Genomic DNA, 27075 nt, shown 5'->3' on the forward strand with positions numbered 1-27075 from the left:
CTCTCCTACCTGTTTCCACAGGCTCTTTCTCCCTCTATTTCCTGGCTGTTTGTATATCTCTCTAAATTTTCATTTAACATTATGATATCTGTTTCTACCACTTTCCTTGGTATTGTGTTCCAGGTACCTACTACCTCTTTATGTATAAAAAAAAGGAACCTGGCTCCCAAATGTCAATTAAACTTTCCCCCTCTCACCAAAATATCTGGCATTTCCATCCTGGGAAAGACTTATCTACCCAATCTACATCCCGTAGTCACTATAAGGTACACCTGCTCATTAATGCAAATATCTAATCAGTCAATCGTGGCAGAACTCAAATCATAAAAGGATGCATACATAGTTAAGCAGTTCAGTTGGTGTCCAGATCAAACATCATAGTGGGGACGAAATTTGATCTAAATGACTAACCGTGGAATGATTGTCCATGCCAGACAGGGTGAATTGAGTATCTCAGAAACTGCTGACCTCCTGAGATTTTCATGCACAACAGTCTCTGGAGCAGGGATTCCCAAACTGGGGTCCACAGACTCCTCAGTTAATGGTAGGGGTCCATGGCATAAAATAATGCTTGGGAACCCCTGCCCGAAAGCTTGCAGAGAGTGATGCAAAATACAAAAAAAAACAGCCAGTGAGCTGCAGTTCTGTGGGTGAAAATGCCTTGTTAGCCAGAGAGATCAATGGAAGACTGGTTCAAGCTGACTGGAAAGTGAGAATAACTCCAATAACCACGTGTTACAACAGTGGTTTGCAGAAGAGCATTTTCCAAATCTACAACATGTTGATTCTTTAAGTGGATGAGCAACAGCAGCAGAAGACCACAAACTCACACTCAATGGATTTAAATACCATATCAGACTGAGGCTCAGCCTAAATGAACAGACAAATCTGGTTAGAAATAAACTAGTATACATATGGTTTTGTGAACAAAAATTATTTGGAGTAAATACAAGCTTTGAAATGCAAAACACACAAGAACGTTTATGGGTTGTAGTCCTGTGCTTTGCTGGTAGGATGATGTTTCCTGGCACATGATTTCCCAGTTGACAAGTGGAAAATCTTGCAGAAGCAGGAGCATCTCATTTATCTGCCATCATCTCTCAACATGAACAATTATGCTAAATTTATAGGTTTCTGACTGCAAAACTGCTTTTAAACTATCAGCAAGATTATAGCATTGTATGTCTTTAATGTATCTTTAGATACTGATATACAAATATTGGCCAAACCTTAATGTTATATATAGTTTGCATAAATAATTGGCTTTAACCCAACATATGGATTGTGGCCAGTAAAAGACACCAATGGATGCTCTTAAACAACAAAAATTTCTTTAACCTAAAGACTTAAAGTTGATTTCCTATTTAAATTATCACCAATACTTGTAACAATGTCAGAAAAAGGACTCAAACTAAAAAAAGGGATATAATGAATGTTAATCAAAAGACTCTTACAAATAATATAACTGAATTAATTGTTAATCATCACATTTGGTTTTCTCCACACACAATCAGTTTGAATTAAAATGACGATGTTGTCCACTGTTACGCAATTTGAAGAGCTCATAAAATCGCTTTCCTTTAACATCGTTTTCCCATTTAAACTAACTTTTTCTCAGGATATGTACTTTTTATTATTATTGAAGCAACCAAAGAGAACGTTGCTATCACAGTCAACAGAGTTCGAAGTGCTCTGAGCCAACTGGGATAACCTGGGAGTAAATTTAAGTCATAATGTAATGCTATACCAAGACCCATGATAATCATAATTGCAGCCTCACTGAAATTGTCATGAAAGAGTAGGGCTATCCAGGCAAATAAGGAAGGAACCACACTATTTCCCAGATTCAGCCAGTCAGGTTTTGCAGGGCTGTTTTCTGGAATTGAAAATCCCCATCGTGCTCCTCCAAGGAATGAGAGTATTGCTGCTCCGTATGCCATTTGGGCAAAAGCTAGTTCAGGGAAATACGTTTCTGAAATAGCCATGAAAAGAGGAGCAGAGACAAAAGGAATTAATCCACCAAAACCAAGATAGAGAGCAGGTTTGGGAGTGTTCTTCAGTTCTTTAAAGTCATACCTTAACAAGTCTAATTCACGTTTCTCTGGTTCCTCTACTTTCTTCATCTTGGATGCTGGAGAGGACAGATAAAACGAGCTGGTCTGAATCAAAAAAGGTGCAGATTTTTGCAGGTATTTCATGCTTTGCTGCAAGGTAATTCTTTGCATATAAGGGATCGATAAACAATGAGAAGTAAATTTTCGTGATTCATGTAGAAACAGTGATGTCAATTTCTGAATCTGGAATACAAAGTATAAATGATTAAAGAAATAGTATGTGTGGTCGATTTAGCATCAGAGTTTGTTTTAGTTACAACATGCATAAAAACATTTCTAAAATTCGAAGCATATTGTTATCACTATATATTTTTTTAAATCCCACTCTTTCTCAAACTCAGTTTGCAAAAATACCATTCTTTTCTGAATGAGAAATACAAAGAACTTTACAAAATTAAAAACCACTTAAAATCATTTCCCCACATGAAATAGTTCAGGACTATTTCGGCAGTTGGCTGTAATTTAATTAAATTTCATAGGACTGAATTAAAAGATATATTCAGTTTTGGTTTGGTCTGTTGGATAATTCATAAACATAAAAAAGTTATTAAACTACATAGGAAGTGTTGTTTCTATGAACTTCAAAATCGTAAGTTTAGATTGCTGTATATACTGGCCACATCCATTTGCAAACGTGGAACAGGTATTTCCTTCAGTCCAACAATGAACAATTTGTTTCCAATGATTGCACTTCTACAGCCACATCTGCCAAATCAAATGGCAAATTACACCTCTGGAACATAGTTCCAAAGTTAGGCAACTTTGCCAACGATCCTACTGTCCAGTATATTTATTCAGCAACTTACATTTTCTGTAGTTTCAATTCTGTTGATATTTCTCCCAGCTAGTCTCATCCTAGCATATTTTATTGGTTAGTAAATGCCTTAATATTATATTAAATTTGAATAAGTATTTCAGGTTCTTATCTTTCAATAATACCCTTACCAATAATGATAAATTACAGAATTCCAAATATTCTCAATTATGCCTCTGCAATTGTATAATTACCACCATCTTTTTCTACTGCATTATTACTGGAAAAATAACATGTTTTAACATTCCTCTGAAATCTAGTCAGTGTAGTGGTGAAATTTCCATGCTTGAAATGCTTAACACTTACCTTCTTGTTAGTTTGAAAGCAACTCCGCATCAAAAAAGCATACATATTGAGTCCTGGATGCCTGCAGAAATGAAATCAAATCTTCATCTGTCTCTGCATTTGAATATTATTATTCTCCAGTTAAAAAGAAAGATGGTTAGAAAATTAAATGGAGTGGGTTCATAATTATTGGTAATAAGAATTAACTCGATGGATTCCTGTAGCTTTAAACACTTTGATTTTGGATTACTGATGTTACTGTATGTTTCTATAAATAAAACTTAGCTTCCTTTGGCCCAATGGCTCCTGAGCTCACCCTATTTGCCTGCATTTGGTCTGTATTCTTCTAAACCAGTGGTTCCAAAAGGGGGCGATATCACCCTGCTTGGGGGGGGGGGGCAGGGATTGATAAAGATAAAGGGTCCAGTGAGGGGGGCACTCGTAGCAAGGAGGGTAGCTAATTTAATTTAAGAAATTAGTTCCTTATTTTAAGTATTTGATCCTCAGTGCCTCATAAATAACTACAATGTTCATGTAATCATCTCATCTCTTGCTAACCCACTGTTCTCTGAGACTTTGCTCAAAACGCATTATAGTTGTTGAAAAGCAATGTGACACTTCTGTATTTGGCATATCATGGGAAATCTGGACCGAAGAAATCATTCTACTTCTGGGCTGGGCCCGCACATTATTGCTGTTCACCACTGTAGTACAGTGTCAACTAGAACGATTTCCATACCAAATCACACAGTGACATAACTCCTGTAATTTAGGGTATGGCATTCAATGGGATAAAGTTCAGAATCTGTCCTTTCAGTTGGTCTTGACCACATCTGAAGGCTTCTTGAATATTTGAAGAGAATACACTCTGATAAAGCAAACAAAAACTTGGCTTATTTTCAGTCACTTTGTGAAAACTTTCAGATTCAGAAGTCACTTCAAAACATAACAATGATGATTTGTGTGCTTCATACAACATTTCAATTTCGTTGCTAAATATGGAAAATCCCATACAATTGAAGAACCGATTCTACCGGCAGTAAGGGAGGTTCTGAGTATGGTTTTGCAAAAGTCACCAGACCAAATAATTAAAGCGATTCCACTCAGCGACAACTCTGTTCAACGATGAATAATGAAATACCTGAGAATGTGGAAAACACATTGTGCACCATATTTAGGACAACAGAATTTGCTCTGCAGTTGGATGAGCCAACTTTGCCAGGGAACAAATCTTCACTTCTTGGTTACTCTTGCTTCATAAAAGATGAAAGCATGATTCAAGAGTTGTTATTTGCAAGGAGACAAGAAACTGATACAGAGGGGGAGTCAAGATTTCGGGTTGTTAAACAAATTTTCAAAGAGGAGGATATTCCTCTCACCAGCATTCTTATCATTAATGGTTTCTCATTGGTTGCACAAACAAGACACCACCGTGGGGTTATTACTTTCTTGAAAACAGTTGTATCTAACATATTTACCATTCCGTGTAATTCACAGACTACACTGTGTCGCAAAAATCCTAAGTGATCAGTTACACAAATCATTAAATACTGTTATCACAGTGGTAATTAGAATCAAGACCTATGCTCTCATTCTTGACTATTTTGAGAGCTTTGTACTGAAAATGATGAACTGTTTGCATGCTTGCTGTGGCACACGGAAGTCAGATGGCTCTCAAAAAGGAAAAGGAGCTGCATTTTTTGAAACTATAATAAAATTCTTTGAAGACTTGAATGAATTCAGTCTTCAATTGCAAGGATACAATGTGAATTTTATCAAAGTCAAATCAGTTGTCTCCACATTTCTGTCTCAGTTAACCCTATTTAAGTGCAACATTGGTCATTGCAACCCTTGCCAATTTCTGAGCCTCTCTGAGTTGTAAGAGAAAAAAAATACCAAATGATGATCTTGAAGTATACTGTGCCCGCCTGGGTGAGCTGCATAAAGACAAATAAGAGAGATATCAGGATCTTCTCTCAATCTAAATTCCAGATTGAGTAAAAAAAATCCCATTCTCAACACTTGAAATGAAAAATTAACAGGAAGGAATGAGGGAGAACCAATCTCACTACAAAATGACATTGAGCTGAATCAGAGGTTCAAAAACTCATCTCAAGACTTTTGGTTGCAGAAAGAAATCTCTGAACTATCCTACACTGTGGAAAAAGGTCAAAATGTTTCCTATTGCCTTTCTAACAACGTATTTAGTTGAACCCAGTTCCAGTGCAGTCACTCAACTTCTTGCAAAGCAACAAAACAAACCACAAATTACTGAACATAGGGATATGAGACTCTTGGGTAGCATTGCACCTGATGTTAAAACATAGAAACATAGAAAATAGGTGCAGGAGTAGGCCATTTGGCCCTCTGAGCCTGCACCACCATTTATTATGATCATGGCTGATCATCCAACTCAGAATCCTACACCAGCCTTCCCTCCATACCCCCTGATCCCCGTAGCCACAAGGGCCATATCTAACTCCCTCTTAAATATAGCCAATGAACCGGCCTCAACTGTTTCCTGTGGCAGAGAATTCCACAGATTCACCACTCTCTGTGTGAAGAAGTTTTTCCCAATCTCAGTCCTAAAAGGCTTCCCCTTTATCCTCAAACTGTGACCCCTCGTTCTGGACTTCCCCAACATCGGGGACAATCTTCCTGCATCTAGCCTGTCCAATCCCTTTAGGATTTTATATGTTTCAATCAGATCCCCCCCCTCAATCTTCTAAATTCCAACAAGTACAAGCCTAGTTCATCCAGTCTTTCTTCATATGAAAGTCCTGCCATCCCAGGAATCAATCTGGTGAACCTTCTTTGTACTCCCTCTATGGCAAGGATGTCTTTCCTCAGATTAGGGGACCAAAATTGCACACAATACTCCAGGTGTGGTCTCACCAAGGCCTTGTACAACTGCAGTAGTACCTCCCTGCTCCTGTACTCGAATCCTCTCGCTATAAATGCCAGCATACCATTCGCCTTTTTCACCGCCTGCTCTACCTGCATGCCCGCTTTCAATGACTGGTGTATAATGACACCCAGGTCTCGTTGCACCTCCCCTTTTCCTAATCGGCCACCATTCAGATAATAATCTGTTTTCCTATTTTTGCCACCAAAGTGGATAACTTCACATTTATCCACATTAAATTGCATCTGCCATGAATTTGCCCACTCACCCAACCTATCCAAGTCACCCTGCATCCTCTTAGCATCCTCCTCACAGCTAACACTGCCGCCCAGCTTCGTGTCATCCGCAAACTTGGAGATGCTGCATTTAATTCCCTCATCCAAGTCATTAGTATATATTGTAAACAACTGGGGTCCCAGCACTGAGCCTTGCGGTACCCCACTAGTCACTGCCTGCCATTCTGAAAAGGTCCCGTTTATTCCCACTCTTTGCTTCCTGTCTGCTAACCAATTCTCTATCCACATCAATACCTTACCCCCAATACCGTGTGCTTTAAGTTTGCACACTAATCTCCTGTGTGGGAACTTGTCAAAAGCCTTTTGAAAATCCAAATATACCACATCCACTGGTTCTCCCCTATCCACTCTACTAGTTACATCCTCAAAAAATTCTATGAGATTCGTCAGACATGATTTTCCTTTCACAAATCCATGCTGACTTTGTCCGATCATTTCACCGCTTTCCAAATGTGCTGTTATCACATCTTTGATAACTGACTCCAGCAGTTTCCCCACCACCGACGTTAGGCTAACCAGTCTATAATTCCCCGGTTTCTCTCTCCCTCCTTTTTTAAAAAGTGGGGTTACATTAGCCACCCTCCAATCCTCAGGAACTAGTCCAGAATCTAACGAGTTTTGAAAAATTATCACTAATGCATCCACTATTTCTTGGGCTACTTCCTTAAGCACTCTGGGATGCAGACCATCTGGCCCTGGGGATTTATCTGCCTTTAATCCCTTCAATTTACCTAACACCACTTCCCTACTAACATGTATTTCGCTCAGTTCCTCCATCTCACTGGACCCTCTGTCCCCTACTATTTCTGGAAGATTATTTATGTCCTCCTTAGTGAAGACAGAACCAAAGTAATTATTCAATTGGTCTGCCATGTCCTTGCTCCCCATAATCAATTCACCTGTTTCTGTCTGTAGGGGACCTACATTTGTCTTTACCAGTCTTTTCCTTTTTACATATCTATAAAAGCTTTTACAGTCAGTTTTTATGTTCCCTGCCAGTTTTCTCTCATAATCTTTTTTCCCCTTCCTAATTAAGCCCTTTGTCCTCCTCTGCTGAACTCTGAATTTCTCCCAGTCCTCAGGTGAGCCACTTTTTCTGGCTAATTTGTATGCTTCTTCTTTGGAATTGATACTATCCCTAATTTCTCTTGTCAGCCACGGGTGCACTACCTTCCTTGATTTATTCTTTTGCCAAACTGGGATGAACAATTGTTGTAGTTCATCCATGCAATCTTTAAATGCTTGCCATTGCATATCCACCGTCAATCCTTTAAGTGTCATTTGCCACTCCATCTGAGCTAATTCACGACTCATACCTTCAAAGTTACCCCTCTTCAAGTTCAGAATCTTTGTTTCTGAATTAACTATGTCACTCTCCATCTTAATGAAGAATTCCACCATATTATGGTCACTCTTACCCAAGGGGCCTCTCACGACAAGATTGCTAATTAACCCTTCCTCATTGCTCAAAACCCAGTCCAGAATAGCCTGCTCTCTAGTTGGTTCCTCGACATGTTGGTTCAAAAAACCATCCCGCATACATTCCAAGAAATCCTCTTCCTCAGCACCTTTACCAATTTGGTTCACCCAGTCTACATGTAGATTGAAGTCACCCATTATAACTGCTGTTCCTTTATTGCACACATTTCTAATTTCCTGTTTAATACCATCTCCGACCTCACTACTACTGTTAGGTGGCCTGTACACAACTCCCACCAGCGTTTTCTGCCCCTTACTGTTATGCAGCTCTACCCATATCGATTCCACATCTTCCCGGCTTATGTCCTTCCTTTCTATTGCGTTAATCTCATCTTTAACCAGCAACACCACCCCACCTCCTTTTCTTTCATGTCTATCCCTCCTGAATATTGAATATCCCTGAATGTTGAGCTCCCATCCTTGGTCACCCTGGAGCCACGTCTCTGTGATCCCAACTATATCATAATCATTAATAACAATCTGCACTTTCAATTCATCCACCTTGTTACGAATGTTCCTTGCATTGACACACAAAGCCTTCAGGCGCTCTTTTACAACTCTCTTAGCCCTTATACAATTATGTTGAAAAGTGACCCTTTTTGATGCTTGCCCTGGATTTGTCAGCCTGCCACTTTTACTTTTCTCCTTACTACTTTTTGCTTCTACCCTCACTTTACACCCCTCTGTCTCTCTGCACTGGTTCCCATCCCCCTGTTGTGAACTAACCTCCTCTCGCCTAGCCTCTTTAATTTGATTCCCACCCCCCAACCATTCTAGTTTAAAGTCACCTCAGTAGCCCTCGCTAATCTCCCTGCCAGGATATTGGTCCCCCTAGGATTCAAGTGTAACCCGTCCTTTTTGTACAGGTCACACCTGCGCCAAAAGAGGTCCCAATGATCCAAAAACTTGAATCCCTGCCTCCTGCTCCAATCCCTCAGCCACGCATTTATCCTCCACCTCATCGCATTCCTATTCTCACTGTCGCGTGGCACAGGCAGTAATCCCGAGATTACTACCTTTGCAGTCCTTTTTCTCAACTCCCTTCCTAGCTCCCTATATTCTCCTTTCAGGACCTCTTCCCTTTTCCTACCTATGTCATTGGTACCTATATGTACCACGACCTCTGGCTCCTCACCCTCCCACTTCAGGATATCTTGAACATGATCAGAAATATCCCGGACCCTGGCACCAGGGAGGCAAACTACCATCCGGGTCTCTGGACTGCATCCACAGAATCACCTATCTGACCCCCTTACTATCGAGTCCCCTATCACAACTGCCCTCCTCTTCCTTCCCCTACCCTTCTGAGAAGCTGATATCACAACACCAAGCCCATCCATCTCATTGAAAGGTGAAAAAGCAATGAACTGGTGAATAGTTGGTCTAATAATGCACTCTGTAGCATTGATGATAAAAATTGTTTTACTGTAATTCAAGAAATAATTGTATTTGTAGCTTTAAACAGATTTGAATATTTTTTGCAAATGATTTGTCACTGCTTTAAATTTGCAATTCCTATTTTCTTTCACTGCGCATCGTAAATCAAAATTCTTTACAGTTTTTACGTAATGTCCGGAAAGGGAGGGGGCACTGGGGATGTGGTCTGGGAGTCAATAGGGCAACAATCCAAAGAGGTTTGGGAACCATTGTTAGAAACCTTTCCAATTCATGTGTTTGTCTAAATGCCTTTTAAACATTGTAACTGTACCCACCTTTACAGTATCCTATGGTAGCTTGTTTTACATATTCACTATGAAAAAGTTGCACCTCAGGTCTGTTCTGAATCTTTTCCCTCTCACCTTTCATCCCTGACCTCTAGTTTTAGACTCACCCACCCTGGGAAAAAGACTATGACCATTCACTTTATCTATCCCCCCTCATGATTGTATAAATAAAGTCACCCCTCACTTTCCTCCACTCTGTTGATTTCACAGTTCTGAAACACAAAGCTGTTCCGAATAGCAGAGTGCTCCATGTTACAAATAACTACTAGCTTCCTACATGGCTATCATCCATATTGTAATTTTACATAGCAGCATGAAACCTATTATGGCACTTTGTATACATTTTCTACTCCCACTCCTAATCTCATTGGCCCACTTAAATAGCCTCTCTTGAACTATCATAGTCATAAGCAGGGCACAGAAACTGGCCCTTCAGCACAGCTGGTCCGTGCCGAAACCATTTAAACTGCCTCCTCCCAACGACCTGCACTGGGACCATAGCCCTTCATATCCCGACTATCCATGTACCTATCCAAACTTCTCTAAATGTTGAAATCGAGCTCGCATGGTCCACTTGTGCTGGCACCTCATTCCTTCCACATTCTTTCGACACTCTGAGTGAAGTTTCCCCTTAAACTTCTCATCTTTCACCCTTAACACATGACCCAACTTCAGTGGAAAAAGCCTGCTTGCATTTACCCTATCTATACCCCTCATAATATTGTAAACCTCCATCAACTATCCTCTCAATCTTCTACATACTGAAGAATACAGTCCTAACCTATTCAATCTTTCCTTATAACTCAGGTCCTCCAGACCTGGCAACATCCTTGTAAGTTTTCTCTGTACTCTTTAAACCTTGTTTACAGTTTTCCTGCAGGTTGGCAGCCAAAACTGCAAACACTACTCCAAATTAGGCCTCACCAACGACGTATACAACTTCAACATAACATCCCATCTCCTGTACTCAATACATTGATTTATGAAGGCCAATGTGCCAAACACTTTCTTTACAACCCTGTCTACCTGTGACACTGCTTTCGATGAATTATGGACTTGTATTCCTGGATCCCTTTGTTCTACCACATTCCTCAGTGACCTACTGTTCACTGTGTAGGACCTACCCTGCTTGGACCGACTGAAGTGCAAAACTTTGCACTTGTCTGCATTAAATTTCATCTGCCATTTTCAGCCCATTTTTACAGCTGATACAGACCCTTCTGCAAGTCATGATCGCCTTCCTCACTGTCCACTACACACCAATCTACGTTTCATCTGCAAATTTGCTGACCCAGTTCACAACAATATCATCCAGATCATTGATAAAGATGACAAACAACAAATGACCCAGTACTGATCCCTGCAGCGCAGCACTGGTCACAGGCCTCCAGTCAGAGAGGCAACCATCTACTACCACTCTCTGGCTTCTACAAAGCTAATGTCTCATCCAATTTACTACCTCATCCTGAGTGCCAAGCCACTGAACCTTCTTGACCAGCCTCCCACGTAGGATCTTGTCAAATGCCTTACTAAAGTCTATGGAGACAACGTCCACTGTCTTGCCTTCATCCACTTTCCTGGTAACCTCCTTGTAAAACCTTACAAGATTGGTTTGACATGATCGAATGCACACAGAGCTACGCTGACTATCCTTAATCAATCCATGTCTATTCAAATACTTGTATATCCAGTCCCTTAGAATACCTTCCAATAACTTTCCCACAACTGATGTCAGACTCACTGGCCTATAATATCCTTGTTTATGTTTAGAGTCTTTTTAAACATTGGAACAACATTGGTTATCCTCCATTCCTCTCTCCTGTCGCTAAGGATGTTTTAAATATTTCTGCTAGGACCCAGCAATTTCTGCATTTGCCTCCCGTAGGGTCCGTGGGAACACCTTGTCAGACCCTGGGGATTTATCCGCCATGATTTGCCTCAAGGTAGCAAACACCTCCTCCTCTAATCTGTACAGGGTCCATGAAGTTGATTTCACTTTGCCTCACTCTATAAACTCTGTGTCCTTCTCCAAAGTAAATACAGATGCAAAGAATTCATTTAAGATATCCCCAATCTATTTTGTCTCCACATGGCCACTCTGGTTTTCCAGAGAACCAATTTTGTCCCTTGCAATCCTTTTGCTCATAACATATCTGTAGAATCCCTTAGGATTCTCCTTCAGTTTGTCTGCTAGAGCAACTTCATACCTTCTTTTAGCCTTCCTGATTTCTTTCTTAAGTGTTCCTTATACTCGATAAGCACCTCATTTGTTCCTCCTTGCCTATACCTACTATGCAGCTCCTTTTTTCTCTTAAACAGGGCCTCAATATCTTTTGAAAACCAAGGTTTCCTCCACTTGTCATCTTTACCTTTTATTCTGCAGCACATTCAAGCATTGTACTCTCAAACTTTCATTTTTGAAGGCCTCCCACTTTCCAAGTGCAGTTTTGCCAGAAAACAGCCTGTCCCAGTCCACACTTGCCAGATCATTTCTGATACCATTAAAATTGGCCTTTCTCCAAATTGAAATCTCAACTTGCAGACTAGACCTATCTTTTTTCATACTTACTTTGAAATTAATGGCATTGTAGTCACTAGATGCAAAATGTTTCCCCTACACAAACTTCTGTCACCTGCCCTGTCTCATTCCCTAATAGCAGGACCAGCACCGCACGCTCTCTCATTGGGACTTCTACGTATTGATGAAGGAAACTTTCCTGAACACATTTGACAAACTCTATCCCATCTAGTCCTTTTACATTAGGGGATTCCCAGTCAATATGTGGAAAGTTAAAATCGCCTTATGTTTCTTGCAACAGTTTGCGATCTCTTTACAAATTTGTTCCACTAAGTCCCTTGGACCGTTGGGTGGTCTGTAATATAGCCCCATTAATTTGGTCATACCTTTCTTATTTCTCAGTTCTATCTATAGCGCCTCGTGTCAAGTTCTCCAGTCTGTCCTGACAAAGCACTGCTGTGACATTTTCCCTGGCTAGTAACGCCACCCCTCTTCCTTTAATCCCTGCCGCTCTGTAATGTCTAAAACAATTGAACCCCAGAATACTGAGCTACCAGCCCTGCCCCTCTTGCAACCAAGTCTCACTAATAGCTACAACATCATAATTCCACGTGTTGATCCATGCCCTGAGCTCATCCACCTTTTCTGTGATACTTCTTGCACTGAAATATACGCAGCCCAGGATACTAGTTGCAGCATGATCAACCTTTTGATTCGTGACTTTGAGGTCTTACCAGCTTCTGCTTTCACAACCTCTCCATTAAATGTTCTAGCAATCTGGTTCCCATCCCCCTGCAACTCTCGTTTAAACCCCACCATGCAGCATTAACAAACCTTCCCGTTAGGATATTAGTCCCCCTCCCGTTCAGGTGCAAATCGTCTCTTCTCTTCAGGTCCCACTTTCCCTGGAAGAGAGCCCAATGATCCAAAAATTTTATGCCCTCCCTCCTACGCCAGCTCCTTGGCCACATGTTAAAACTGTATCATCTTCCTAATTCTGGCCTCACTAGCACATGGTACGGGTAGCAATCTTGAGATCACAACCCAGCAGATGCTGCCCTTTAACTTGGCACCCAACTCCCTCTGGAGAACCTCATCACTTGTCCTACCCATGTCATTGGTACCTACATGGACCATGACCTCTGGCTGTTCAAGAATGCGGAGGACTTAATCCAAACGTCCCGGGCCCTTGCACCCGGGAAGCAACATAATATCTGGGAATCTTGTTCTCGCCCACAGAACCTCATGTCCATTTCCACAATTAGCCTAGAGCTTTTCTTTGATTTCTCTGACAGGAGTCTGTCTTTGCTGAACCCGCGAAGAGCTAAAGCCTCAAGATCACCACTCTGATTCTGTCCACTCAGATGACAGCTGCCGAGCTTGCCCCTGCCTTCCTTTAATTTGCTCTCACTAATCAATCTCAAACATGATTAGTCGCAGTCAAAGCTCTATTATGCTGCTGCAACCCACTGCTCCTTCGTTTCTACTCAGGCAATGAAATCCCCTCCTCTGAATCTTCTGATGTCTGGATCGGACGCTGGTCAAAGCTCTATTACTGTCACTTCTACTTGGCTAACTGCTGCCACCAATATTTCTAGAAGAATCAAATACACTTAACCAAAACTGACACCTCAAAGGAGTCCCAAGAGAATTTTGTCTTTTGAATTAAATGTTGAATTTTTACCTTTTCTATATTGTTACATAGCAGATCATGTAACTATTCTCATATTAAAGCAATAAAGTTTATTTGGTATTGTGTTTAATATTTATGCTTCAAATATTGCTACAACCAATTATCCAATCATCTGAAACCTCTGTACCTCATCTAGTTGCCAAACAGAAGCCAGAGTCAGAATCCTTTAACAAGAGGACAACAGTGCCCCTCTTTCCCCTTCTCCCATGGTCCACTCTCTTATCAGATTCTTTCTTCTCCAAGTCCCTTACCTTTCCCATCCACCTGACTTCACCTACTACCTCCTAACTAGTCTTCCTTTCCCCTCCCCCCACCTTTTTATTTTGATGTTTTCTCCCTTTCTTTCCAGTCCCGAAGAAGGGTCTCGATCTGAAACATCAACTGTTTATTCTTTTCCATAGATGGCGCCTAAATTGCTCAGTTCCTCCAGCATTTTGTGTGTGTCGTTCTAAGTGTGTCAAATTTGGATCTGAGATATAGGAACAGAATTAGGCCATTTGGACCATTGATGCTGCTCCATCATTCCATCATTGCTGACCTGTTACCCCTCTCAAACCCATTCTCCTGCCTTCTCCCCATATAACCCTGGACCTCCCGACTAATCAAGAACCTATCGACCTCCACCTTAAATATACTTGATGCCTGGACCTCCACAGCTGCCTGTGGCAATGAATTCCACAGATTCACTGGTAAATGATCCTCATCTCTGATCTAAATGGACGTTTCTTTAATCTGAGGCTATGCCCTCTGGTCCTCCTGGACTCACCCACTATAGAAAACATCTATCCCACATCCATTCTAGCCAGACCCTTCAATATCTGATAGGTTAAAATAAGATTCCCCTCCCAATCTCCTAAACTCCAGTGAGTACAGGTCCAGAGTCATCAAATGCTCATGTTAACACTTTTGTTCCCAGAATCATTCTCATGAATTTCCTCTCGACCCTCTCTCTCCAATGCCAGCACATCTTTTCTTAGATAAGGGGCCCCAAACTTTTCACAACACTTAGAGTATGGTCTGACCAACACCTCATAAAACCTCAGCATTACACCCTTGCTCTTATACGCTAGTCTGCCCAAAAAAGATGTTAACATTGCATTTGCCTTCCTACCACTGACTCAACCTGCAAGTTAACCTTTAGGGAATCCTGCACAAGGACTCTCAAGCCCTATGCACCCGATTTTTGAATTTCCTCCCTGCTTAAAAACTAGTCTACTCCTTTATTCCATCTACAAGTCACTTCCCAGCACTATACTCCATCTGCTACTTCTTTGCCCATTGTCCCAATCTGTCTCTCCTCTGCAGTCTCCCTGTTTCCTCAGCACTACTCGCGCCTCCACCTATCTTTCCACAAAGTCATCAATTCCATCATCCAAATCATTGACATATAGCATGAAAAGAGTGCTCCCAACACCGACCCCTGCAGAACACCACAAGTCATCAGCAGCCAACAAGAAAAGTCCCCCTTTATTCCCACTTTTTGCCTTTTGCCAGTCAGCCAATCTTCTATCCATCCTAGTACCTTTCCTGTAATATCATGGGCTCTTATCTTGTTAAGCACCCTCATGTACCATACAATGTCAAAGGCCTTCTGAAAATCAAAGTAAATAACGTCCACTAACTCTTCTTTTTCTAGCTTGTCTGTTATCTCCTCAAAGAATTCCAACAGATTTATCAGGCAAGATTTCTCCTTAAGGAAACCTTGCTGATTTAGGACTATTTTATCATGTGCTTCCGAGTTTCTCGAAACCTCATCCTTAAAACTGCTCTCCAATATCTTCCCAACCACTGAAGTCAGGCTAACTGGCTTATAATTTCCATTCTTCTGCCTCCTTCCCCTCTGAAAAAACAAAGTAACATTTACAATTTTCTAGTCCTCCGGAATCATTCTAGAATGTACTGATTATTGAAAGATCATTACTACCTCTTTTAAAACCTGGGGTGTCGTCCATCTGGTCTAGGTGACTTCAGACCTTTCAATTTCCCCAAAGACCTTCTCCTTATTAATAGCAATAACATTCACTTCTGCTCCAAGACACTCGGACCTCTGGCATACTGCTCGTGTCTTCCACAGTGAAGACTGACACAAAATACATATTAAGTTCTTCCACCATTTTTTGTCCCCCATTACTAATTCTCCAGAGTCATTTTCCAGCAGTCTGAAATCTATTTTTCCCTCCCTTTTATTCTTTATCTATTTGTAAAAACTTTTAGGTTTCTCTTCTATATTACTGTCTAGCTTACCTTCATATTTCATCTTTTCTCTCCTTATGGGTTTTTTTTAAAATCTTCTGTTGGTTCATAAAAGCTTCCCAATCCTCCAACTTTTCACTAATTTTTGCACTATCCCATGTCCCCTCTTTTGCTTTTATGCTGTCTTTGACTTCCCTGGACAGCCACAATTGCATCATCCTCCCTTCAGAATACTTCGTCATCTCTGGGATATATCTATCCTGCGCCTTCCAAATTACCACCAGAAATTTCTGCTGTCATCTCTGCTGTTGTCTCCTTCCAATCAACTTTGGCCTGCTCCTTTGTCATGCCTCTGTAATTCCCTTTACTTCACTGTAATACTGATTAATCGGACTTTATCTTCTCTCTCTCAAATTGCAGGGTGAGTCCTATATTATGATCACTGCCTTCTAAGGGTTCCTTTAACTGAAGCTCCCTAATGAAATCTGTTTCACTACACAACACCCAACCCAGAATTGCCTTTCGCCTACTGGGCTCAACCACAAGCTATTCTGGAAAGCCATCTTGTAAGTATTTTCCAAATTCCCTCTTTTGGGATCCATCACCAAACCGATTTTCGCAATCTCCCTGAATATTAAAATCCCCCATGACTATTGTAACATTGCCCTCTTTACATTCTTTTTTATCTCCCATTGTAATTTATATCCCACATCCTGGCTGCTATTCAGAGGCCTTTCTATAACTTCCATCAGGGTCTTCTTACCCTTGCAGTTTCTTAACTCTACCCACAAAGATTCTACATCGTCTGATCCTATGTCACCTCTTTCTAAGAATTTGATTTCATTTTTTACCAAGAGAGCCATCTCACCCCCTTTGCCTTCCAGCCTGTCCTATAAATACAATGTGTATCCTTGGATGTTAAGCTCCCAACTATGATCTTCTTTCAGCCATTACTTAGCGATGCCTCAGCATCATACCTGCCAGACTGTAACCGCGCAACATCATCTACATTGTTCTGTACACTGCGTGAATTCAAAAAACACCTTCAGTCCTGCATTCATTACCCTCTTCAATTTTGCCCCCGAGTTACACTTCAACTCATCCCACTTGACTGCAGTTTTGCTCTCTCATCTGCCTATCCTTCCTCACAGTCTCACTATACACTGCATCTACTTGTATAGCAATGGCCCCATCCTCAGCCCTATCATTCTGGTTCCCCATCTCCCTGCCAAAATAGTTTAAATCTCCCCAAAAGCTCTAGAAAACCTGCCTGCAAGGATATTGCTTTCCTTTTGGTTCAGGTGTAACCTGTCCTGTTTGTACAGGTCATACCCTCCCCAGAAGAAATTCTAATAATCCAGAAATCTGAAACCCTGCTCCCTTCACCAATTCCTCAGCCATGCATTCATCTGCCAAATCATACCATTCTTACCCCCTCTGCATGTGAGATTCAAATTACTACCCCGGAGGTCCTGTCTTTCAGCTTTCTACACAACTCCCTATATTCTCTCTTCAGGATCTCCTCCCATTCCCTATCTATATCATTGTTACCAATATGTACCACCTCCTCTGGCTTCTCACCCTCTCATTTTAAAATGCTGTGGACCCAGTCCGAGACATCCTTGACCCTGGCATTGGAAGGCAAAATACCATCCAGGTTTCCTTTCCACATCTACAGAATCTCGTGTCTACTCCTTTAACTATGGAATTCCCTATCACTACTACAGTGCTCTCTCCCCTCTTCCCATCTGAGCCACAGAGCCAGACTCAGTGCCACAGACCTGCTTGCTGCAGCTTCTCTCTGGTAACTGTATCCTAAGCAGTATAATTATTGAGGGGAACAGCCACAGAAGTAATCTGCACTGGCTGTCTATTGCCTTTCTCTCTCCTGACAGTCACCCAGGTACCTGCTTCCTGCATCTTAGGGGTGACTACCTCCCTGTAGCTGCAATCTATTACATTCTCATTCTCCTGTATGGCGCCAAAGGTCATCAAGCTGCAGCTGCAGTTCCTTAACATGGTCTATAAGAGTCTGCAGCTCGATGAACTTCGTATAAATGTAGTTATCAGGGAAATTGGAGGTCTCCCAGAGTTCCCACATCTCACACAAAGAACATACCACAAACTCAGGATCAACACTCAGTGCACAGCTATGTACGAACAGAGAATAGAAAGCAAAAAAAAACCCATAAATTTACTTAGAACCTCTTCCTGTCTTTGCCTGTTGATCCAAAGCCAGACCATTCTAATACTGCCCCACTCCAATAATGACCAACAATTTAACAATACCATGAAAGTTGGCCTCTACTGTGTGAAGAAAAGATTTAGCTTCCACAGTGACTATACAACGGTCACTCCCTCAGTTCCGAAAAGGGTCACTGGCATAAAACATTGACTTTGTTTCTCTTCCTGCTGATATAGACTGACCTGCTGAGTATCCCCAGCATTGTAGACTTACAGTATTCGCAGTTCATTTGATTTTTCACAAAATTGAAAAATAAACAGGATGACTTGGCACATGCATTGAGATAGACAAACAATAATAGCATGAAGCAAAAGCGGCAGGACAAGTGGAATTATAGTCATACATTATTAGAGAGTGTATAAATGAGTCATTAGAATCAAAGTTCTTTAAAAACTCTGTATGAAGGCTCTGTTTGCCAGTGGCTGAAAAGAGCACTTGCGATGAGTTTTATAATGAGATGACTCAACCTAAACACCAACCTATATTTATTAATGTGTGGTCAGATACATCACTTTTCATGATTTCAGTCAGTTGAATAAATATTTCCAAACACAGCAGATTATGGACTTGTCAACACTGGTAATAAGTGAGGACGACAATGATTTCAGACAGGAAAAGTTCTCAGGGAAACAGCTACCTACGACCATCACATTAATATCCAAAACCTGTGACTGGCTGCATAGAGAACTGCATTGCGGATGTCACTGTTATTAAACACATCTATATTCAGGAAAATCAGAAGCTATGGCTAACAGCAGAGGTTCGGGCATGGCTGAGAGATTGGGAATCTGACTTTAGATTGGGGGATAAGGCAATTCTCAGGTCAGCAAGAACTGTGCAGCACCAGGAAGGCAAAACCGGATTATTCACAGAGAACATACAGCCATTTCTGTGAGATGAGGCGCATTTGGTGGGGTATTCAGACCATAACAGACTACAAGTCCACTTTGCATGTCAACTTCAGTGATGCTTCTCTTCCTGATAGGCTGAATGCCTTTTATGCTTCATTTCATGCACAGCATAATGTGCTGGCGAGGAAGATCCCCCTCCTCTGGAGGAGCGGGCACTCTGTCTGGCCGCAGCTGATGCTCTGCTCAAAGACCCTTGCTCTGGTCAGTCCACATTGAGCTGCGGAGCCTGATAAAGTACCTGGTCGGGTGCTAAGCCCAGTTAACGAGGTTGTAACAGACATCTTCACATTGCTCTGGCACAGTCCACTGTCCCCTCAAGGGCTTCAAAGCACCCAGTGTCCAAGAGGCTGACAGTAACCTGTCTCAACAACTACTGTCGAGTGGCACTGACCTCAATAATAACTACATTCTTCTGCTACATTGGACCCCTTCCAATTTGCTTATTGCTCAGGTCAGTCCACTTGATAATGCTATTGCCTCTGCACTCCATTCCATCCTGTCCCGCCTGGAAAATGGTGCCTTATATGCCAGGATGCTGTCTCTCGACTTCAGCTTCGCATATAATATCATCATCCCTCAGAAGCTGGTGGACAAACTGTCCTCAGATTCCAACACCTCTCTCTGCCACTGGATCCTGGACTTCTTGACAGAAAGGCTACATTCCGTCTGCTCCAGCACACAGCGCCAGCGCTCCCCAGGGCTGCACGCTTAGCCCACTGCTGTTCAAGCTGCAGACACATAACTGCATCTCTAGATCTAGTTCAAACCAAATCAAGTTCACTGATGACACAACAGTGGTTGGCCTCATTAACGATGACATTGAGACAGAAAGAAGGTAAGGTTCAAAGTAAATTTTCTATAAAAGTACCTATACATCACCTTTTCAACCCTGAGATACATTTTCTTGCGGGCATACTCATTAAATGCAGTAACTGTTATAGAATCAATGAAAGACCCCACCAACTGGGCATACAACCAGTGTGCAAAAGACAACAAACTATGCAAATACAAAAAGGAAATAATAATATTAATAATAAATAAACAAACAATAAATATCCAGAACACGAGATGAAGACAGTCCTTGAAAGTAAGTCCATAGATTGAGTCCTGAGGCTACTGTACCTTCCTCCAGATAGCAGCAGCAAGAAGAGAGCACAACGTGGGTGGTGAGGGGTCCCTGATGATGGATGCTGCTGTGGCTGGTGGAATGGTGTGAACACCACTTGTTTCAGTGTGGACAAGACCAAAGAGATGATTGTGGACTTTAGGAAGGTGCAGGCTGGCCACTCCTCACTGCACATACATGTCTCTTCCGTGGAGAGTTAGGAACACCAAGTTTCTGGGAGTGCACATATCAAACTATCTCACCTGGTCTCTCAACATCTCCTCTTTGGCCAAGAAGGCACACCAGTGTCTCCACTTCCTGAGGAGATTGTGGTGAGTGAGGCTCCTACCCCTCCATTTTAACCAATGTTTCCAGGAGCACAATCGAGTGTCCTGATCAGCTGCCTCATCGACAGGCATATGATCTCCATTCCCTTCAGAGGATTGTGAGGACAGCTGAGAGGATCATTGGAGCCTTTCTTCCACCCATCAGAGATATTTATCAGTAGTGCTACATACACAAGGCCCTTAACATTGTCAATGACCTTTCCCAACCATCCAACAATCTGATTGACCCACTACCATCAGGCAGACGGTACGACAGCACGAGCACAAGAACCAGGATGGAAAATAGCTTCTTCTGCAAGAACAGAGAGAAAGACAAAACAAGTTAGTTTAAAGTTACAGAGTGGGTGAGGAGGGACAATGGTGCAAAGGAAACATCCTGGAGGTACGTTATCTGCTGAAGGCTAGATCTGTGGCATTCAAGTCTGGCAACCCAGGCCTGTACCAGAAGACCAGGTATGATTTGCAGAGAACTATTTCAAGGGCGAAGAGACAATTTAGAACGAGGTTGGAGGTGACCTCGGATGCACGGCAACTCTGGCAGGGTTTGCAAGACATTACTTCCGACAAAGCAAAACCCAATAGCATGAATGGCAGCGATGTTTCACTACCAGATGAACTCAACAACTTCTATGCCGCTTTGAAAGGGAGAACACAACTACAGCTGTGAAGAACCCTGCTGCACCCGATGACCCTGTGATCTCTGTCTCAGAGGCCGATGTTAGGCTGTCTTTAAAGAGAGTGAACCCTCTCAAGGCAGAAGGTCCCGATGGAGTGCCTGGTAAGGCTCTGAAAACCTGTGCCAACCAACTAGCAGCAGTATTCAAGGACATTTTCAACCACTCACCGCTACAGGTGGAAGTTCCCATTTGCTTCAAAAAGACAGTTATACCAGTGCCTAAGAAGAATAATGACATAGATATACTTTATTGATCCCGAGGGAAATTGAGTTTCATTACAGCTGCACCAACCAAGAATAGAGCATAAACATAAAAATACAAAAACCACAAACAATCAAACAACAATATGCAAACTATGCCAGATGAAAATAAGTCCAGGACCAGCCTATTGGCTCAGGGTGTCTGACCCTCCATGGGAGGAGCTGCAAAGTTCGATGGCCACAGGCAGGAACAATCTCCCATGACGCCCAGTGTTGTATCTTGATGGAATATGGCCGGTGTCCAACAGCAAAAAGTTCAATATCCGGGCTACAAACACGTTCCTCGATCGTAATATGACCAGGACTGCACCATCCGTTTGTTAACCAGAACAGCAAGCCCCAACTCCTTTACACTTACCGCTCTCAGTGCAATTCCGGTCAGCCCGAACGGTCTGGAAGCCCTCCATGGAAAAGTTTTGGTCGGGTATGTCCTCGTGCAGTCCAAGTGGAGAACTCCTCTTCTCCATGAGTCTGTTGTCTTGACCCGGTCCTCTTTCCTCACCTTTTCGATCTCCCTCTGCATCCTCTGTGTGTTTTCCTCCAGATTTCAGCAGGGGTGTCCGCCGCTCTGTTCGCTAAACCGGCCGGCATAAGCGCAATCAGCTGGTCCCTGGAATAAACAATGCGACCATACTGCTGCCCTGCTAATGAGACATGTCCGGATGTAACTATTTCCAGCGCTAAAAACCCAAATAAAACCCTCTCCACCAGCATGTTAGAAAGGGTGCAGCTTCAACGTGTTACCGTAAAAAAAAACAAGCTGAGCTGCCTTAATGACTATCGCCCAGTAGCACTCACATGTACAGTGATGAAATGCTTTGCAAGGTTGGTCATGACTAGACTGAACTCCTGCCTCAGCAAGGACCTGGACCCACTGCAATTTGCCTCGCCACAACAGATTAACGGCAGACGCAATCTCAGTGGCTCTCCACACAGCTTTAGACCACCTGGACAACACAAACCACCTATGTCAGTATGCTGTTCATCGACTATAGCTCAGCATTTAATACTGTCATTCCCACAATCCGGATTGAGAAGTTGCAGAACCTGGGCCTCTGTATCTCCCTCTGCAACTGGATCCTCGACCTCCCAACCAGAAGACCACAGTCTGTGAGGATTGGTGATAAAATATCCTCCTTGCTGACAATCAACACTGGTGCACCTCAGGGGTGTGTGCTTAGCCCACTGCTGTACTCTCTATATACACATGACTGTGTGGCTAGGCATAGCTCAAATACCATCTGTAAATTTACTGAGGGTACATCCATTGTAGGTGGTGACGAGAGGGCGTACAGGAGTGAGATATGCCAACTAGCAGAGTGGTGCTGCAGCAACAACGTGGCACTCAACATCGGTAAGATGAAAGAGCTGATTGTGGACTTCAGGAAGGGTAAGACGAAGGATCATACCAATCCTCATAGAAGGATCAGAAGTGGAGAGAGTGAGCGGTTTCCTGGGTGTCAAGATCTCTGAGGGTCTAACCTGGTCCCAATATAGCGATGTAGTTATAAAGAAGACAAGACAGCAACTATACTTCAATAGGAATTTGAAGAGATTTGGCATGTCAACAAATACACTCAAAAACTTCTATAGATGTATGGTGGAGAGCATTCTGACAGGCTGCATCACTGTCTAGTATGGGGGGGGGGGGGCTACTGCACAGGACCGAAAGAAGCTGCAGAGGGTTGTAAATCTAGTTAGCTCCATCCTGGGTACTAGCCTACAAGGTACCCAGGACATCTTCAGGGAGCTGCGTCTCAGAAAGGCAGCGTCCATTATTAAGGATCTTCAGCACTCAGGACATACCCTTTTCTCACTGTTACCATCAGATAGGAGGTACAGAAGCCTGAAGGCACACACTCAGTGATTCAGGAACAGCTTCTTCCCCTCTGCCATCTGATCCCTAAATGGACATTGAACCCTTGGACACTACCTCCCTTTTTTTAATATACAGTAGTTCTGGTTTTTGCACTTTTTTAATCTATTCAAGATATGTATGCTGTAATTGAGCTACTTATTATTTTTTTTCTCTTCTATATTATGTTTTGCATTGAACTGCTGCTGCTAAGTTAATAAATTTCACGTCAAATGCAGGTGATAATAAACCTGATTCTGATATGGCCAGGCGATAACTGTGTGGCGTTTAGCCACTGTGGAAGCCACGGGATGGCTAATGTGGCGTTCAATGAGGGAAGTTAGAAGAGTGAAAGCAAACCTAGTGATATGCAGAAGCTGTGAAATGCAGGTTAGAGTTGTAGGAAATACCCAGCAAATCAGGCAGTACAAGTGATGAGAAAATATTGTAATAAACTTCAGAAGGATAATCTACAGCAGAACTTGATCCTTTATCACAATGACAATCCTGGGGTTTTCTCACCATAGTACCCCACCAGGCTGCATCTACAACCCTCTACTCTACTCCACCGACAAACATGACTGTGTGGCCAGATTCTGCTTTAACTCCATCTACAAATTTGCAGTTGACACCAGCACATTGGGTGGAATCTTAAATAACAAGTCAGAATACAGGAAAGAGGTGGAGAGTCAAGTGAGATGATGTCACAACAACTACCTTTCCTTCAATATCAACAACAAAACAAAAGAGCTGGCCACTGATTCAAGAAGGCGGGCAGTGTCCATGCTCCTTTTTACATCAACAGTGCTGAGGTCAAGAGGGTTGAAAGTTTCAAATTCCTAGGAATGAACATTACCGATAGCTAGACTTGATCCAACCAAGTGAACACCATGGCCACGAAAGCACATCAGCACCTCTACTTTCTTAGAAAGCATCCTATCCCAGTGCACCACAGCTTGGTATGGCAACTGCTCTGCCTGAAACTGCAAAAAAAAAATGCAGAGTTGTGAACATAGCTCAGGGCATCATGAAAACCAACCTTCTATTCCATGAACTCTGTCCACACTTCTCGTTGCCTTGGACAAACAGCCAGCCTGGACATTCTCCCTTCTCCACCATTCCATTTGGTCAAAAGTCAGAAAGGCCTAAAACCATGTATCACCAGACATCATAAGACTATTGAACAATAAGTCTTGACCTCATAACCTAACTTGTTATGGATTTACACATTATTATCTGCCTGCACTGCATTTATGCTACATCCTGTTATTGCTTTTTTCCTTGAAGTGTGAAAAATAACCTGTATGGATGACATGCAAAACATACTGTTTCAGTGTACCTTGGAACATGCAACAATAATAAGCAATTTACCAGTTTTATTTCCAACAGATGTTCAGTTTGTCCTGCCACCACTTTTTCTCATCTTCTCATGCAACCCAAGTCTAGTTTGTTTTCTCTTCTTAACAGTTCTATGTTAACTGTATTTCACCAGTGTGCCTTCCAGATACTTGCAGACTATTCTTCAAAGAGTTGATATGGCTGATTCAGCCCAAAAGGCCAAACTGCCTACTGCTGTTTCTAAATCTAGCAAATTGCCACCTATGTATAGTGGAGAGCATACTGACAGGTCACATCATGGCCTGATACAGAGGCTCCAATGTTCAGGATCAAAAGTGACTGCAGAGGCTTATTGACTCCCTCACGGACAAAACCCTCCCCTACAAGGGCATTCTTCAAGAGAGGGCTCCTCAAGAAGGTGGCATCCATCATTAAGGACCCTCACGATCTGGGACATACTCTCTCCTCAATACTACCACTGGGGAGGAGTTCGAGGCACCTGAAGACCCACTTTCAACATTTTAGGACCAGCTTCAACCCCTCTGCCATTTCTGAATGAAATACCTTGCTATTTCTCTTTTGCAATATCCTTTTATTGTAACTTAGTGATTTTTATGTCTTGCACTGTACTACTGCCACAAAACCACAGATTTCACGATACGTCACGGAAAATGAACCTGATTCTGATTCTTTCCCTAACCATATATTGCATTCTCTGGTACTCAACCAGTCGACGAGACGTAATCCTTCCAAGCCAAGGTCTCCTTTCTTTCACCCAGCAAGTCACTCTCTGGCCGTTACTGTGCTCACCTAGTGAACATAACTGATCCGTCCTGGGTCACCCAATTGCTTGTGTTAATTCCCTCCTTGGTCATGGAAGGTGATTACTGATCCCTTATTGGCCATGAGCAGCGCTCACCCGATGGGTGTCTTGGTCGGCATCGAGATTTTAGTAAAATGCACATCCTTACCTCCGCCGACAAAGAGACACGATCAATTATCCAAAGCACAGAATTAAATAATATGCAAAATGAAAACACCAATCCGACCCACGCGAAAACCAGAGCAAGCTATGAGTTCCCGTCCACATCAAGCAACCGGCCAACGGCAGCAGCATCAGTGTTCCGTTCCGGACGTGCGGGAATCGGCAGTGAACTGTTTAAATCTGATAAAGAATTGTTCATAAATTGAATGACAGGGAATTTCAATTCTACTTCTTCGTGGATGGGAAAAGTACTTTAAAAGTGCCGGTGGTTTTATCCTTGCGTTGAAATATAATAAAATAAAAACAGTAACACAAACGCATGTCTTTCAGTTCAATATTCTCCGATTAATATTTATTCTGCTGATTCCTGTCACAAAATTCATGACTACTGGAAAATTGTAACCCATGTTCTTTGTACCCCTTTTTAGACAGGCACGACAGACAGTGAATATTTCTAAGGTACCGCCAACAGTTTCTTGACAAAAAACACCGAATCCTCTGGAAGCACGTATGAATAAACATCTGTGTCTCATTCTGGACCACATCGTCAGCAATGAGGCCTAAATTACACTTAGTCATTTCTCATGAGCATGCAACATTGTTCATCTTCCCATAACCAACATTCTGAAATTGATAGCTCCAACCTGACAGGAAATTAACAGGTTTTCAAGGGTGATCTGGGAACTTCATTTAATTACTTTCTTTGTCCACCTGATAATCTCATGGGTTCAAGATGACTTTGTTTTCACTGCAGTTCTGTGTATGCTGAGAAATCTGACGAGGCAAATGTGGAACCCACTGACTTCTTTTAACCCCTGGGCTGTAAACAGGAGAAGCTTCACGGGATAGCTGGGTGGGTCACTTGGGAGGTGGCTGACTCCTGCCAATTACTTTGGTTTTAAATAGGGTTGAGGTTCTCGAGTGTGAATGTTCCTTCTTTGAGCTGTCTATCAAGCCATCATTGATCACATGTGATTGGCTAAGAAAAAAAATACTCTGTTGGACATTGCTGCAATATTTCTTCAGTTTTCATTTTGTTAAGTCCAGTTTCAGATTGTCTGTGGGGCATGTACTTAAGTAATAGGTTACTAAGAACAAGCCCCACAGCATATCAATTTTAACTGTTGATGCCTACATGGATCTGTGTGTAAAGTACACAATTAGGACCGAAGTTTCTTTACACTTCTGAAGGTAACAGCACAAAAAGATCTCAGAACAAAAGAAAACATGCTACCTTGCATGTCAATCTGTTTCAATTCTGTTTTTAAATGAGGAAAAGTTTTGGTTTATATAATTCACTTTACTTTTGAAAAATATGAATGTGCAATTTG

General features: G+C 42.2%; 1 protein-coding gene across 5 annotated transcripts in view; it reads right to left on the minus strand.

The window, feature by feature from the left end:
- Positions 1-25842, minus strand: part of tmem69 (transmembrane protein 69) — a 32439-nt gene extending 6597 nt beyond the window's left edge. The window contains exons 1-4 of one of the 5 annotated variants that reach the window (XM_063064405.1): positions 25731-25795; positions 21925-22210; positions 3235-3295; positions 111-2297 (exon numbers count right to left, since the gene is read on the minus strand). In XM_063064405.1, coding sequence (XP_062920475.1) covers positions 1599-2297; positions 3235-3279 — 744 coding nt within the window. In that variant the 5' untranslated portion in view covers positions 3280-3295; positions 21925-22210; positions 25731-25795 and the 3' untranslated portion in view covers positions 111-1598. Of the gene's footprint in view, positions 1-110; positions 2298-3234; positions 3296-5109; positions 5129-21924; positions 22211-25569; positions 25689-25730 lie in introns of those variants that run through there. The other 4 variants (XM_063064407.1, XM_063064404.1, XM_063064402.1 and 1 more) reach the window with 4 other exon arrangements.
- Positions 25843-27075: the final 1233 nt, after the last annotated feature.

The sequence above is a fragment of the Mobula hypostoma genome, chromosome 12 (genome assembly GCF_963921235.1).
Source record: "Mobula hypostoma chromosome 12, sMobHyp1.1, whole genome shotgun sequence".
NCBI classification, from domain to species: domain Eukaryota; kingdom Metazoa; phylum Chordata; class Chondrichthyes; order Myliobatiformes; family Myliobatidae; genus Mobula; species Mobula hypostoma.